This window comes from Ctenopharyngodon idella, chromosome 17 (assembly GCF_019924925.1).
Source record: "Ctenopharyngodon idella isolate HZGC_01 chromosome 17, HZGC01, whole genome shotgun sequence".
In the NCBI taxonomy this organism is placed as follows: Eukaryota; Metazoa; Chordata; class Actinopteri; order Cypriniformes; family Xenocyprididae; genus Ctenopharyngodon; species Ctenopharyngodon idella.
Genome location: NC_067236.1, coordinates 3,051,125 through 3,065,000, shown reverse-complemented (window position 1 = coordinate 3,065,000; position 13,876 = coordinate 3,051,125). Strand labels below are relative to the sequence as shown.

The 13,876-nt window shown below is 35.4% G+C and overlaps 1 protein-coding gene across 1 annotated transcript in view; it reads right to left on the bottom strand.

Annotated features, from left to right (window-relative positions):
- Positions 1–9,279: 9,279 nt before the first annotated feature.
- The window catches only part of akap6 (A kinase (PRKA) anchor protein 6), a 156,325-nt gene continuing 151,728 nt past the window's right edge, over positions 9,280–13,876 (bottom strand). Inside the window, 2 exon segments of the mRNA XM_051868342.1 lie at positions 9,280–10,257; positions 13,197–13,316. Of these exon segments, the coding sequence (XP_051724302.1) occupies positions 10,216–10,257; positions 13,197–13,316 (162 nt within the window). The 3' untranslated portion in view covers positions 9,280–10,215.

The window sequence follows — 13,876 nt, the reverse complement described above, 5'->3', positions numbered from 1 at the left end:
ATTTAAAGAATGACTGAGTGCAACTTTAAATTGTAGAAATTGAAATAAAACACAGTGTAAGATTTTGCTGTTGCTTTTTGCAACGTTTTTCATCCCTTCTGCTTTGTCTCATAAGACACAAGTGACAACAAACCCACCCCATAAATCCATTTCCTGCAGACAATACTAGTGGCTGAGCTGACGTGAGCTTTCAACAGCTCATGATTTGCTCACTGAGCGTCAGTGGATTATTCTAGAAGCCAGCGGTGGGCTTCCCTCTCAGAGATGGGGACTCAGTCAATGCCATTCTTCTCCAAACCACATGTTGACAAGTCAGCTTAATGTGAAGCAGGATAAACTGTGATTGGGGCCGTCGGTCCCGCTGTTTGTCCAAACTCTCTCCATCTGACGCAAAAGAGAAATCTCTCTCCTGCTGGCTGAACAAACGACGGCCGGGCCTCAAACTCGTCCACCTCTTTCCTCCCGGTTCCTGAATATCATCCTCTCCTGCGACTCCTGCGATAACAATCAGCACATGGTCCGTGTTAAATGAAGTCAAGGGTATTTTGCGGAGGCGTTTGGAGGTTGTATGACTGGTTGCCGGTGGTTTGAGCTTATCGGGACGTGGCGTGTTAAACACTCTACACGGTGAAATGAATGTGCTCTATTATGTGATAATTCTGTCAATCATGAGGTCATCAGCACAGCTCCTATCACAAGAGGATAATTGGAGTTGTAACTGTGAATTACATTTTTTTTTCTCCCGTCTTAAATGAAAGATAACAATACATGATGAATATGACTGTTTCTTTCTTAGAGGTGATTACTGATGCTGCCTCTTAATTAAAGTACCTTTGATTAGCTATTTTAATGTGCCAAGAACATAACTTGAAATCTTTTAAAAAAAAAAATTGCATTAGAAATTGTAAAATTTCTAAAGTAACCTAGTTGCTGAAATTGAAGGTTCAGAGTTCAAAATCTATTGGCAACATATGTGACAAATAATAATTCCAAAAAGAAAAAAATGATGTCTACAACAATGCACTTATGTACATACTGCATTTTAAACCGTATTCAGTGCAGTGTCTTGCCCCATAGACTTCCACTGTAAATCCAAGTGGTGAATTATTTTCTGTTTTAAACATCAATAATCAATAATAGTCACAGACATTTTCAATAGAGCTTAAAGGCACAATATGTAAGATTTTTGGATTAAAATATCCAAAAACCACTAGAACAATGTTATACATTTTGTTGACTTGTGTACTTACATTATCCCAGATGTTTCCAAGAATGTTTGAATCCAGAGAAATAAACAATTTCAATCAGGACACAGACTGCCTAACAATGACATCATACCTGAATTACCCTCGATTTACGGTTTTATTTTGTAGAAACCATGGAAACACCAAAGACGCTTTAATAGCTATATTATATGTATTATTAGACAAGGGAAAAACTGCTTGGATACATTTATAGACAGAAAATGAATCATTGTTATATAGACCTTTGCAGCCCCGCTCCTTTTCAGCGCTGCGTTCGTTGTCTTTTAACTTCCGGTTTGTATTTCCACAGCTTAAGTATTTATGAATGAACTGCTCATTTAAAAATCTTCCCGGTCTACTGACATTTGTTAAGACATCTGCTTTAAACATTACAATGCTCATGATAACTTTCATTACAGGGGACCTATTATGCCCCATTTTACAAGATGTAAAATAGGTCTCTGATGTCCCCAGAGTGTGTATGTGAAGTTTTAGCTCAAAATACCCCACAGATAATTTTTTATAGCATGTTAAAATTGCCTCCACTTTTTGGAGTTGAGCAAAAACGCACCGTTTCAGTGTGTGCCCTTTAAATGCAAATGAGCTGCTGCGCTGGCCTAAGAGGGCGGAGCTTCAAGAGCTGATTCGCTGGTGTCAGGATTCAGTCAGGACGCACTATAATGTCAGAAACTGCGAATATATGCTGCATGGAGATAGAACAGGTATAGTTTAGTTCAATTACGGTTATAACTTGCATTATCATCAACATACATAGCGAATTACACAGAAACACTCGTTACAACTAACAGCAAACAAATATATAAAGACATTATGCCTTTTCGGGTGGTGCTTAATAAACTGGTAAACTTTATATCCGTAAATCTTAGATGAACAGTAATAATGTGCTCTCACCTTCATTACTGCCGTATCCAGTATCACTCTGAAGACTGTAAGCTGGATCACGAACAGTACTGGTCTATCCTTGAGTTACAACTTTTTAGCACAACCTCTGTTTTGTATTGTCCCTTTGTACTGACATTCGTTCACAAATAAGTCCAGTGTGAAATGATTCGCGCAGACATAAACGAATTTCGGTAGAGTTGTGGGAGCATTTTCTTCGAAAACAAAATTAATCCACCTCGTCTTCAGAGGCTCAGATTTCGGGAGTAAATGGAGAGAGCTATGTGGATTAATCCATCCAGCTACAGAACACCTAAAATGCTTGGGAGACATTCTTGTCAGTGCAGCAATGGCGGACTGTGTACAACTCGCTGTGAACTCGCTCAGGGCGGTTTTATGTTAAAACGGCAGTGTCTGTCAACATTCGTGGGCGGGGCTTGTGGTTAATGTGACGTCACATTGCCAGGGATCTGGAAACGGCTTGTTCTGAGACACTGCTTATGATTGATGGGGATTAATAAAAAGGAATGGTTGGATTTTTATCACTATAGGGTGGTTGTGTACATACACTGCCAACACACATTTATAGCCAAACACCATGCAAAAGTGAATTTTGCATAATAGGTCCCCTTTAACTCTACAACAAGTAAATCCACCTCACCAGCTAATTATTCTTTGACAGCGATGCCATAGAAATGTACAGAGCTACCTCAAAAACGGAAGTTTAAAGAGAATATTATAAAGATGGCGGCATGCTTGTTTCTCTGGCACATAAGATCTACACAACACGTTTAGTCTTAACAGTAATAAGCCTACAGCATTCTCTCAGTCATACGATATGGTACAACGGGGCTAAAGGCGCCTTTGATTTTATTTTCCTCTAAACCACTAGATGGCACAAAAACTTGCCACAGCACTTTCCTAAACTTCCGCTTTCCAATATGCACGTGCAAACTTGACGCGATCGCGGGCGGCAGCGCAAAGATGATTGTGAGGTAATATTTGATGTTTTTTAAAACGACGATTTAAGTAATGAAAATAATGTGTGTATTTTCAGACAAAGGTCTTCTTAATGATTTTCAGTTTTGTTCCAAGTAATTCAAGCAACACTTTTTCAATAACGGAAAAATATGTTAAAGTAGGGTATTTGGGGTAAAAAGCGCACCTGCTGTTGGGGCAAAAGGCACAATAATTACCATGATAATAAACAGATGGCTTACTTTTCCATTTGTTGACACGACATGGTTACATTCAGATGATAAATATCATATATCAAATTGGGTATCCACCTTAGAGGTAATACTCATGTTTATAATGAAACAAACATGATATTAATCATATAATATAATAAATATAATTTATTGCTACTACTGTAAATCTATATTAAATATTATGGGATTTGATGCTTTCAGAATCGTAATTTTGTGTCTGTATTTTTAAAATATATTTTTATATTAACATTTTAAAGACAGTATATTTATTGAACAAAAATGAACTCTTTTTTTTTATCAAAATAAACAGAAAATAGTACAAACTTTGCTAAAGTGATTCTTTTGAACAAGTATTAACCTAGACATTATAAAAACATAATTATTTTAGCTGAAATATTTGTATCAATACTGTGTACCTTTTACCCCATGTGTGGGGTAAAAGGCCCCCCTCATCACCTCATACATTTATACGAATTTTAACAAAATGAACCGCTTTTATGATTTATTTGCACACAAAATCTGTTGCTTCATCAATGTTCAATACAAACATATATTTTTTTTTTTGCAATCATACACTTTGAGAGTAGTGAAAAGCTCATTTTTTCTTAAAGTGTGCCTTTAGCCCTGTTGGAAAACTTGGGCATACAGTATGTTTAAAAAATAACATTACAAGCTGTGTTCATGCTATATGAATTTGATTGGTTTGGTATCATAATTAGTGCTTCTAAAAGCAATTGCCCAGGAATAAATCACCCCCAAAATAAAAGTCATTTACTCATGTCGTTCCAAACCCTTATGACTTCAATTCATTTCACATATTCAAACTGACATGTGAAGATGTGCCATTTCCTTTAACTTCTTTTAACGTCACATTTTTAGAATGCCAAGTCATGCGCGAGACAGTGCAAAAGACGTGAGACAAGGGCACAACGGTTAAAGATGTCCATCTAGCACGTGTTTACATTGAAAAACAATGGAAAAGTAGTGCAGACGAATGGCAAAATGCGTTCTATGCGAACAACCCTTAAGTTTTAGGTTTGGAACAACGTGAGGGAGAGTAAACGAGGACAGAATTTTCATTTTAGGTGAACTATCCCTTTAACATTATGATAATTAGATTTCATAGTTTCATTTAATATAATTCCTAGCGTTATTCATCTTAGGTTGTGCTGTGATATGGTCTGCTGTATGTGTGTATGTTGTGTCATTATATGTGGGTGGATGCAAATGCAACAGAAATGTAATACTTCCTGAACTTGTCAGAGATGAATTCTATTGGACTCTTCCTCCACAACACTGATGGATGAAGCAGATTTCATTAAAAAAGCAAAGGTTAAAAGTCACAGCAACAACGTCTCTTTCACTTCTCCAAACCTGTAATTAAGTTTGAAAGATTGCCTGAGTGTTTGTGGAAGAGAATCACAGATCAAGAGAGAATGAGCAATGAACTTGTGCGAGAAATTACACACAAAGGGAGGAGAAATCAGCATGGAAATGATTGATTGGAAGGGCCAAAGGAAAATGACATCATGGATTTTGTTTATTCTCGATGGTGAGCGGCACGTGGCCTTTTAGCCCGCCGTGTGATTTCAGATCGGATTGTTTTCTAATATGCTTTGATGACACGTCTGAAATCCAATTACTCACCCCACAAATAACATGAACAAACTCAGCACATTGTGGAGTGTTTTAATGGGGGCGGCACCTGTGTCATCCGCTGATTCTCACACCCTCTCCAAACCTGTTACTGCCGCTGTCTGTGATATATCACAAACCCCACCTGCATCAGCCAAATTCAAATGATAATAGTGCTCTTTGAAAACGCCATTTGAGTCCTAATCAGTCTCATTTAATGACACTAATGTCATTGTGTCGGCTACATTAATGAACTTTTTTATTTTGTATGCCTGAAATAAGACTCGTTATAAATAAAGGCTCTAGATATTTACTCTTGAAATGATCATTTGTAGTGATATGAAAACAACGCAATTCTTTTGTCAGAATCAACTTAGATAATTAATGTGGTTCAGATAACATAATATTTTGAGTTTCTGTTGATTAAACCAATCGCCTTCATTGTATTAACTCAAATTTTTAATTCAATGAACTCAAAATTTTAAGACAACCAGGTAATTAACCAGGTTACTTTTTTAAGTTAAACCAACAATTCTTTTTTAGTGTAGTTATAAATGTGACATATTACAAATGTGACATACCCATATTCACAATAAAGAAATTAAGAGAAAAATTGAATTATTTAATAAAATATGTTCAAACCTGATGTGTCTATTTGATGTCTTTTATATGGTATGCATTTTTTGTAATATTCTACCGTATCATTCACAGACCAAATCTATCTATCTATCTATCTATCTATCTATCTATCTATCTATCTATCGCCTCTGTCTGTATATTTATTGTAAGTCTATCTATCTGTCATCTATCTATTGATCAATCGATCAATCTATCGTATGTCTATCTATCAATTCAAAATTGCTTTAACACCTATCTATCTATCTATGTATTGCATGCCTATCTATTGCATGCCTATCTATCTATCTAAATATCGTATGCCTATTTATTGCATGCCTATCTATCTATCTATTGTCTGTCTATTGCCTATATCTATTGTATGTCTATCGTCTATCTATTGATCAATCTATCATGTCTATCTAATATATATATTTATCTATCTATTGTCTATCTATCGTCTGTCTGTCTATCTTTCTATCTATCGCCTCTATCTATTGTATGTCTATCTATCTGTCTATCTTTCTATCGATCCATCTATCTTCTATCTTCTGTATCTATTGTCTGTCTATCTATTTATCCATCTGTTTATCTATTGTCTATCGTCTCTGTCTGTCGCCTCTGTCTATCTATTGTATGTCTATCTATCATCTATTACCTATCTATTGTCTGTCGATCTATCCTGTCTATCTTTTTCTATCGATCAATCTATCTTGTCTATCATATATCTATCTATTGTCTGTCTATCTGTCTGTCTGTGTACATGTCTGTCTATCTTACTGTGTGATTTACTTTCTAATACAATTGATAATGCTTTTGGCTTTGATAAGATCACCTGCAGTCAATGTAAATGTGTTTCACTCTTCTGTTCTGAGACTTACAATAAATAAAACAAGGTCATTTCATTCACTATAAATGCTTCTTGGCAGCACAGATCTGACTAGCTTTCTTTCGGCTTGAGCTGGACAGCGCTGATGCTTTTTCACACTGTCTTTCAAAGGCCTATCATTACTTTGAAACATAAAAGATAGTGATGTATAGACATCCTGTCAAGATATAGAACTCTGTGTTATAGTGACATGCCACATTTAATATTGTGTCTTCACATCAAACATTCCATACGCTGTTGAGCCTGCGACCCAGAGCCTCCGATGACACCCGTGCTTGTTTGCATTGACGTATGCTTTAAAAAATAATACAAAAGGACAAAACATGGAGAGAAGATAATTGACTGAATTTAAATGTGTGAAATTTTACATCAGTACAAGTTGCATGTGCAAAAAATAGCATGTTTCATGCAGCTGTGATCAAAAGTGAGAAATAGTTAAAAAGCATAAAGTTTTCAGTTCATGTCCACCAAACTAAAAAGGCATTTCTGACATTTGAAGGTTGTTCTCCAGTTCTTTTATCCCACTTAAACTCATGTGGAAAAAATCATCCTCAACTTGTCTTCTTTGTCACATAATGTCATATAATCAACAGCGATCTTTTCAACAAAGAGACTTCAACTTATTAATTTTTCCATCTATGCCTGGGCAAAGCCTCCAAATCAACATTCTGACTAGCTGTAATTGCAAAGCCACCATGGTTCGATACACATGACCTTTACTACCTTTAAAGCCATTTCCATTTCATACAAAAATGTCCTGTTAATTGCAAAAGGGGGAATAATTTGTTCACCATGCAGTGTTTTGAAGACAGTGTAAGAATTCATTTCCATCCTAATTTATCAATGCCATCGTCCAATGCCAAAAACCTTATTTTAAATATTTACGTGACTTTCCCGCTCAAATGGTAAAATGGATCCGTAGCATTCGTAGCACACGGACAAACACAGGGAATCTTTATTGTGAGAATGTGATAATGTCTGGTTTTCATGACTTATGTGCATTTTTTGTTATTGCAAATCTGAAGGAGGGTCAGCATATTCCTTTTTCATGTTTGCTCCTTTCAAAAATAAATGAATGCAAACATAAAAGATTAGAAAAATGGGCTTAATTGTAATGAAAATGTGTTGATTTTGAGGTGAAACAACAGGTTTGGTAAGATACAGTAAACACACTGTACTCTGTTTCATAGGGAACCAGAAAGCTTCGCTTTCTTGTCTTCCATGAGTCTTTCATTCCCACCGACTGATTTTGTTCCGGAGCAAGCGCACTCATCATCAACAAACACGCAATCCTGCAGGAGCCGATGGGCGATTATGGCAGAGAGCTTATCATCAGGCCGCGGCGGCGCAATCAGGAGAGCGCTTGATTGGCTGTCGAAGAGTTCCAGAGGTTCCGATGGCACTGTATATCTGAATCTCTGAGGGCCCATCACGTAATCTTCAGAGTCATCAGGACTTCCTGTAAACAGCATATTAGCCACAAAAATAACCGACTGACGTCTGCGTGAACACTCAGACTCGGCTTTAAAGCTGATGCGTACAACCTGTTATCTACAGTATGTTGCTATGTTAAAAGAGTTGGAGATTTTTACATATTTATAGCTGCAAGCTTATTGTGCATGAATCAGTAGATCACAAACTGGGGCAAGTTGTCACAAGGGTTATTTCAGTAACCACACTGACATACAGTAAGACAAGAGTCAAATATACACTACTGTTCCAAATGGTCAATAAGATTTATTTATTTATTTATTTATTTTTTAAGAAATCAATACTTTTATTTGATTTTTTTGAAGAAATCAATATTTTTATTCAGCCAGGACACATTAAATTGATCAAAAGCGACAGTAAAGAAATGTGTTTCAAAAGATTTCTATTTCAAATAAATGCCGTTCTTTTTAATATGTACTATTCATCCTGAAAAAAATTAAGCAGCACAGCTGTTTTCAACATTGATAATAATAAGAAATGTTTCTTGAGCAGCAAATCAGCATATTAGAATGATTTCTGGAAGATCATGTGACACTAAAGACTGGAGTAATGATGCTGAAAATTCATCACAGAGATAAATTGCATTTTAAAATATATTCAAATAAAAGTTATTTTAAATTGTAATAATATTTCACAATATTACTGTATTTTTAATCAAATAAAGGCAGCCTTGGTGAGCATAAGAGACTTCTCTCAAAAACATTACAAAATCTCACCGACCCCAAACTTTTAAATGGTATGTATAAGAAAAATAAATAAATAAATAGTGTTCAAGACAGCAGTATTTTTCATAAATGTCAGTTTGTCATATTTATATTGGGGAAAGCTGTCGCATTTGTTAAATATTGTAATTTTATGCAGTTTTTTAAAGATCCTTTCTGAGCCAAAGTTGTTTGTTTTTGTATGCTAACTTGAATTTTATTTTATTTTTTTATGAATTTTGAAAGTTTTATTAGTAATGTAATACATTTTAAATGCAGATATGTTGCAGAAGATTTTTGTTTTAACTTAGTATTTCTTAATTCAAAATAGGTCTCCTTCTCAAATCAGTCTCAATAAACAGCAGGCTCACATTGTGACAACTTACCCCATATAGTGTGACAACATGCCCCATTATAGAAGCAAATATGTATTTAATGAACTGTATATGTTTGCTGGGCAATAACAGTAAAAACAGTTAGTTAATACTTTAATCTTATAGTTAATCTGATTTTAGAAATACTCCCTGCAGTAAAAAAGTGTGACAACTAGCCCCGTTCTCATTAATTCCTTGTGAAAAGAATGCCATGTGTGATAAACTCATTAAATGATGTTTATTTATGGAAGTTTTCTTGTACATAGTTCACCATGCAGTCTAACAGTAGATATTTATCCACATCACGTAACACAAACAGTAACACGAATATGGAGTAATATGACATCATTATACACCAGGGTTTGAACGCACAGTTCACATATTTACAGATGCCCATTCGTCATTATCAGCCTTGCCACACGTCTGCTTTCTCACCGATCACATGACACACAATGAGGTGAAGCAGTGTTTAACAAAATGTAGTAACTGCAAGGCACAAAATGTTTATACATTTCTTTGTTTATCAGGGAGTAAAAAAAAAAGGTATCGCATCAAACTGCCAAAGATCACATGCCACACAACATCACACAACCGTCGTGTTGCATAGAAACTGTGGCGCTACGTCACTCGGCTAGAGAGGAACGTGAAGCCTGTTTGGCAACCTCCATATGAGGGATCTTAGAATGTGGAAACCATGACGTCACGTCTCATTCGAGGCTGATTAGGACCACATTACTGATTCATGGGGGCGACCCTCAAGTAACATGCCTCAACGCTTAGGCACAAAATACTTGAGACTGCTTAGATGTCGCTAGCTGGCTGATCGGTCTAGTATCATCAGGAATAAGATAGAAGAGGCTTGTGTGTACTCTATTGTGTTGAAGTGTTAGACAGGGTCGAGATGGTAAAAGACTGGTGAGGTAGCTCAGTCCAGGGTGGAGCTTAGAGTGGTGGTCAGCGAGGGGGCAAAGGTCACGGGTAAACAGCAAAGCAGCCAGGAGGAAGAGGATGAGGGTGCTGAGGATGAAGGACTTAGAGCTCTAAAGTGCCAGACTAATGGCCCATGCACTAACATCCAGTTAGGTGTCTGTTCCAGACCCCCACATCACCATCCAGAGGTGTGTTTAAGACCTCAGAGAGCTTTCACTAGCTCAGTCAGGGTTTACACACAGGCGTGGCTAGACTTCCAGAGAATCTCTATAAGAAAAGACACAAAGATTCACATTGTTAGTAACTGCTATGATTGCTAACTCACAGATCTTAAATCCAGACACAGATTCACAGGCTGTGTTGGGTGTAATTCATTACTAAGTAATTAATTACTGTAATTTAATTACTTTTCCGTTGAAAAAGTAAGGGATTCCTCTGAATTTTTCTGTAATTTAGTTACTTATAATTGGATTAAATACTGTATAGACAATAGAACAATTCTATATAAAACGGTAGTTTTGTATGTTTCTAATGGTACTTTCTCCCTTTCAATACTTTGGTCAGTTCAAGAATAGTTATGTATTTTTAAAAATGCAATTTTATATTATTTATTTTTTAAAATAGCATTTTAAAAGATTAAAAGAGCAGTTTCATGTCTATCCTTGTATTGTTCAACTGGTCGAGGTTGATATGGGATTTAAAAATAATTAGTAATGCAATACTTTTTAGAGAATTTTTAGTACAGTAATCTAATTACACTATTGAAGATGTAATTACTAGCTAGTAATTCGTTTTTAGAGTAACTTACCCAACACTGCTCACAGCATACTTTTTTTAAAAAAATCTTAAAAAATATGTGCATATTATATTATATATAGTATAGTAATTTGTAGTATAGTATATTATATAGTAATTTACAAGCTTTAAATTTTAATTGAATGTTGATAGAGATAGATAGATAAATAGATTATTTATAAATGCAGCTCATTAAGGCTGCATTTATTTCATAATAAATACAGAAAAAACAATAATATTGTGAAATATTATCACAATTTAAAATTATGGTTTTCTATTTTAATATACTTTAAAATATAATTTATTTCTGTGATGCAAAGCTGAATTGTCAGCATCATTACTCCAGTCTTCAGTGTCACGTGATCCTTCAGAAATCATTCTAATATGCTGATTTATTATCAATGTTGGAAACAGTTGTGCTGCTTAATATTATTTTATAACCTGTGATACTTTTTCAGGATTCTTTGATGAATAAAAAGTTAAAAAATATCAGCATTTATTTAAAATAGAAATCTTTTGTAACAATATACACTACCGTTCAAAAGTTTGGGGTCAGGAATTTTTTTTCTTTCTTTTTTTCGAAAGAAATTAATACTTTTATTCAGCACGGATGTGTTAAATTGCTAAAAAGTGATAGTAAAGATTTATATTGTTAGAAAAGATTTATATTTTCAATAAATGCTGTTCTTTTTAACCTTTTATTCATCAATGAATCCTGAAAAAAGTATCACAGGTTCCAAAAAAATATTAAGCAACACAACTGTTTTCAACATTGATAATAACTGAGCATCAAATCAGCATATTAGAATGATTTCTGAAGGATCATGTGACACTGAAGACTGCAGTAATGATGCTGAAAATTCAGCTTTGCATCACAGAAATAAATTATATTTTAAAATATATTAAAATAGAAAACCATAATTTTAAATTGTAATAATATTTCACAGTATTATTGTTTTTTCTATATTTATTATGAAATAAATGCAGCCTTAATGAGCATAAGAGACTTCGTTCAAAAACATTAAAAATAGTAATGTTTCCAAACTTTTGACTGGTCTGTATGTACAATGAAGTATTGCATTTGATTAGTATGTATGTCTTCTTTGTCATGTGACACTGCAGTACATTTAACTGTGTAGTGTGAACTGAACCCACAATGACCGCAGGGTTGACATGATAGTGTCTGTAGAGACAGATAGTTGGCTCTCTCTGCTGTTTACTGTCCCTGAAGCCTCGGGCGTTTGCTGAAATGTGTCCGACCCACCAACAACTAAAAATCTTCAAGATGACCTTCCTTTCGTATCATATAACCATTATCATTTCATCATTTATGTTTGTGGTGGTTACATACCAAAACTCTCATTTTCTTAGAAATATTTGCTAAGTGTTAGCTAGCCGCAGGACTGTGCATCATTCAAAACTGCCTTTAAAGGTAGGGTAAGCAATATTTCAAAAACGCTGTTGGACATTGTTGACATTTGAAATAAACCCAAACAAACACACCCCTCTCTTCATTGCTCCGCTTCCAAAACTCACCCTCCAATCCTAACCACCCTGCACCGAGTCACATGCGATTATATAATTATACCACTATATATATATATATATATATATATACTATTTCTTTGAAAAACAATTTAGTAAATTATTCTTCCTCTCATTGCAATTCAACATCCTGCTGCCAATTTGATTTAAATTCACTCTCATGAATTGAAAGGCAGCCAATTCCTAAAAACTAAATTTTGCCCAACCCTGTACTAGCTCAGGATTGTGTTTGCCATCTGTTAATTCCACCATATTACAATGTGTCGTATATTGTTGCAGTCAGGAGACCAAGAAAGCAGCTCTCTTTAAGTTTTCCATCAGCTGTTTATGCTTTTCATCAAGAGAAATGATTGCCGACCAGCACACATTCATTATTTCAACCCTGCGCTGATGAGGCCACAGCAGCGACAGAGAAAAAGACAGTAAGAGAGAAAGACAGAGAAAAATGGGAAGACAATTCAAAGGCTAACCCCATTGGATATATAGACCATGTTACGTAATGAATGCTTTTCAAACCAATTTGCTGGTAAGGGAGTCATCATGTAGAAAGTACAGTGGCCTATAATTTAAACCATAACACTGCCTGTCCAGACCAGGAATTTGCGTCATCGTGAAGTGAGCCTTTGGGTTCATATCAAGCAGAATTTCACAACCAACGACCAACGGAAAAACACAAAACAGACTCATTTCAAAACACAGCACTAATAAATCATGCTAGCGTGCAGTATGGAGTGCACTGGAAAATGGGGTTGTTTGCAATGTAACGCTTGACGTCGAAAAGACCCTGTGGCTGTTTTTCAGCGGTATACTAGAAGTGGCCAGGAGGGAGAGGTTGTGTGTGTTGAAGCGAGTCCTATAGCACCTACCTTGACCTGAGGCCTGCTGCTGACTCTACTCCTTCCTGTAGATGAGCTATCTGTCTGCGGACCGCTGATCTGAGCCCTGCAGCCCTCCGCAACACCACTGCTGCTCTCTGACCTTGCCAGCTGGAAGAGAGAGAAAAAGAGAAATGTTACTTCCACAATTTATTCCTTTTTTAACACTTCCTGTTTTGTGAAATTTGTTACTTTATTTCTTTACACTGCAGGTTTTAGAGTTTCATTTAATTTAATTGATAGTACTTTTTATTTTTTAACAGTGAAGCCTGTATTTCTGTGCCAATAGAGTCACTAAACAAAATAGCAAAATTGTTTGCAGACAGGTTTCATAAACATCATCTTCCTTTGGAAAAGTGTTTACACACAGTCCAACCTAAAAATGTCTTGATTTGTTTTTATATCACTTATTTGGCACCACTGACATTGTATGTATCTAACCTGCAAATGATGACAATGAAATATATACCAACAAAGTAGACTAAATTAAAATTGAAAATTGGAGAAAGCACAGGTCAACCTAGGTGTATAGGTGTATATGACTTTTTAAATATGTCTTTGGATATTTAATATAGCAATTTGGCGGAAGCTAGATATTTTACTTCATAACTTGTTAAATATGGATTTTTTTTTTACACAAACGTATCGATTCGCTTCAGAAGGCCTTTATT